Source organism: Cariama cristata, unplaced genomic scaffold, assembly GCF_000690535.1.
Source record: "Cariama cristata isolate BGI_N322 unplaced genomic scaffold, ASM69053v1 scaffold16384, whole genome shotgun sequence".
In the NCBI taxonomy this organism is placed as follows: domain Eukaryota; kingdom Metazoa; phylum Chordata; class Aves; order Cariamiformes; family Cariamidae; genus Cariama; species Cariama cristata.
The window spans coordinates 34,478-35,825 of record NW_009611438.1 but is presented as its reverse complement, the minus strand read 5'-3'; the positions used below and the strand labels follow the sequence as shown (position 1 = coordinate 35,825).

Genomic DNA, 1,348 nt, shown 5'->3' with positions numbered 1-1,348 from the left:
ATATATATATATATATTTATATATATATGTACACACACACAATTACATACATATTTAAATATATATATACACATATATATATTTGGGTTTTCTCTTTTTTGCTTTTCTTTTTCCCTCCTTTCTTTCCCTTTTAGCTTAATGGTGTAGTCTCCTCTGAGGAGGGCTCTGGTATATGTTCTGGAGATTTCTCTGTCTCCAAAGAGACTTCTGGCTTCTCCTCTGTCAGTTTAGACTCCTCGGGGGCTTGAGATCCCTCCAGCTCCTGACTCTGAGCCTGGCTGTTCATTTTCTCTTCTGCTTCGATTTCCTCCGAGGTGGGAATGGAGTTTTTCTTTGGACGGCCTTTGGGCTTTGTTGGAGCTTCCTGTCCACCCTTCAGCACCTGGAGCAAAGAGATGAACCATCAGGATCAATCTGAACCCCGCTGCTGTGAGACATCCTTTAGAGAAGGATGAAACTCAGCTTTGACCTCAAAGTTAATCCATGACTTGGTCATCGTTTTAGCCTCATGGAAACATCCTGCATTCATGGAGTGAGTTCACCCATTTTCTCACAAAAATAAAATGAAACGCAAACATTACCAGCAAGGATACCCTGAACTCTGGAGGTCTCCAAGTCAGTTCCTACGGGAGGCCCAAAAACAACCTAGGCACACAGTCTTCAACACTACAGACAGAGAAGACTTTATGCAGAATTCAGTTCCTTTCCTGAGTGTTTGCTTTATTCAAAGCCCAAGTAAGACCAGTCACAATCCTTAGCCAGGATTTCCTGTGACTGCCTGTCCTCCAGCCTCTCTGCCTTCTGAAATAGCCCCCCCCCCTTTTTTTTTTTTATTATTTTTTAAGCCCTGTATTAAAATGCATGAGACCCCTCTCATCTGAGTAAAAGGTGGGAGCCAGCAAGACAGGTCCGTTCCCATGTTTAATTCCCTCTCCCTTCACACCATCACCGCAGCAACAAGACACTTCCAAGCAAAGATCTGTATCCAAGCTAATCCCAAATTTGTTTTAAGTGGCAGTGACTTCTGCAGCTGTCACACACATTCAAAGATACAGTCCAGGACTGCATCTCCTCTCCCAGATCAGAATACATAAACATCTCCACTGGAGAACGTTACAGCATCGTGGTCCCCACCAGGATTTATTGGACAGTTGTCCTTTCTAAAAGCATTTTAACTGGAAAAGGGCCACGAAGCTGAGAATAAGCGAGAGAGGTGAAAGCAAGATATGAAAAGCAAGAATTAATTAATGATATTAGCTCTCAAAACTGCATTGGTTTCCATGGAGCAATACAATCTTTTTTATCTATGCACATAGCCAATCCCACAAGCATTAGGATGACAGGAATG

General features: G+C 42.6%; 1 protein-coding gene across 1 annotated transcript in view; it reads right to left on the bottom strand.

Annotated features, from left to right (window-relative positions):
• Positions 1-109: 109 nt before the first annotated feature.
• The window catches only part of BARX2 (BARX homeobox 2), a gene marked incomplete at its 5' end in the record, with an annotated part of 35,712 nt that continues 34,473 nt past the window's right edge, over positions 110-1,348 (bottom strand). The window contains one exon of the mRNA XM_009698265.1: positions 110-382. Coding sequence (XP_009696567.1) covers positions 131-382 — 252 coding nt within the window. The remainder of the gene's footprint in view (positions 383-1,348) is intronic.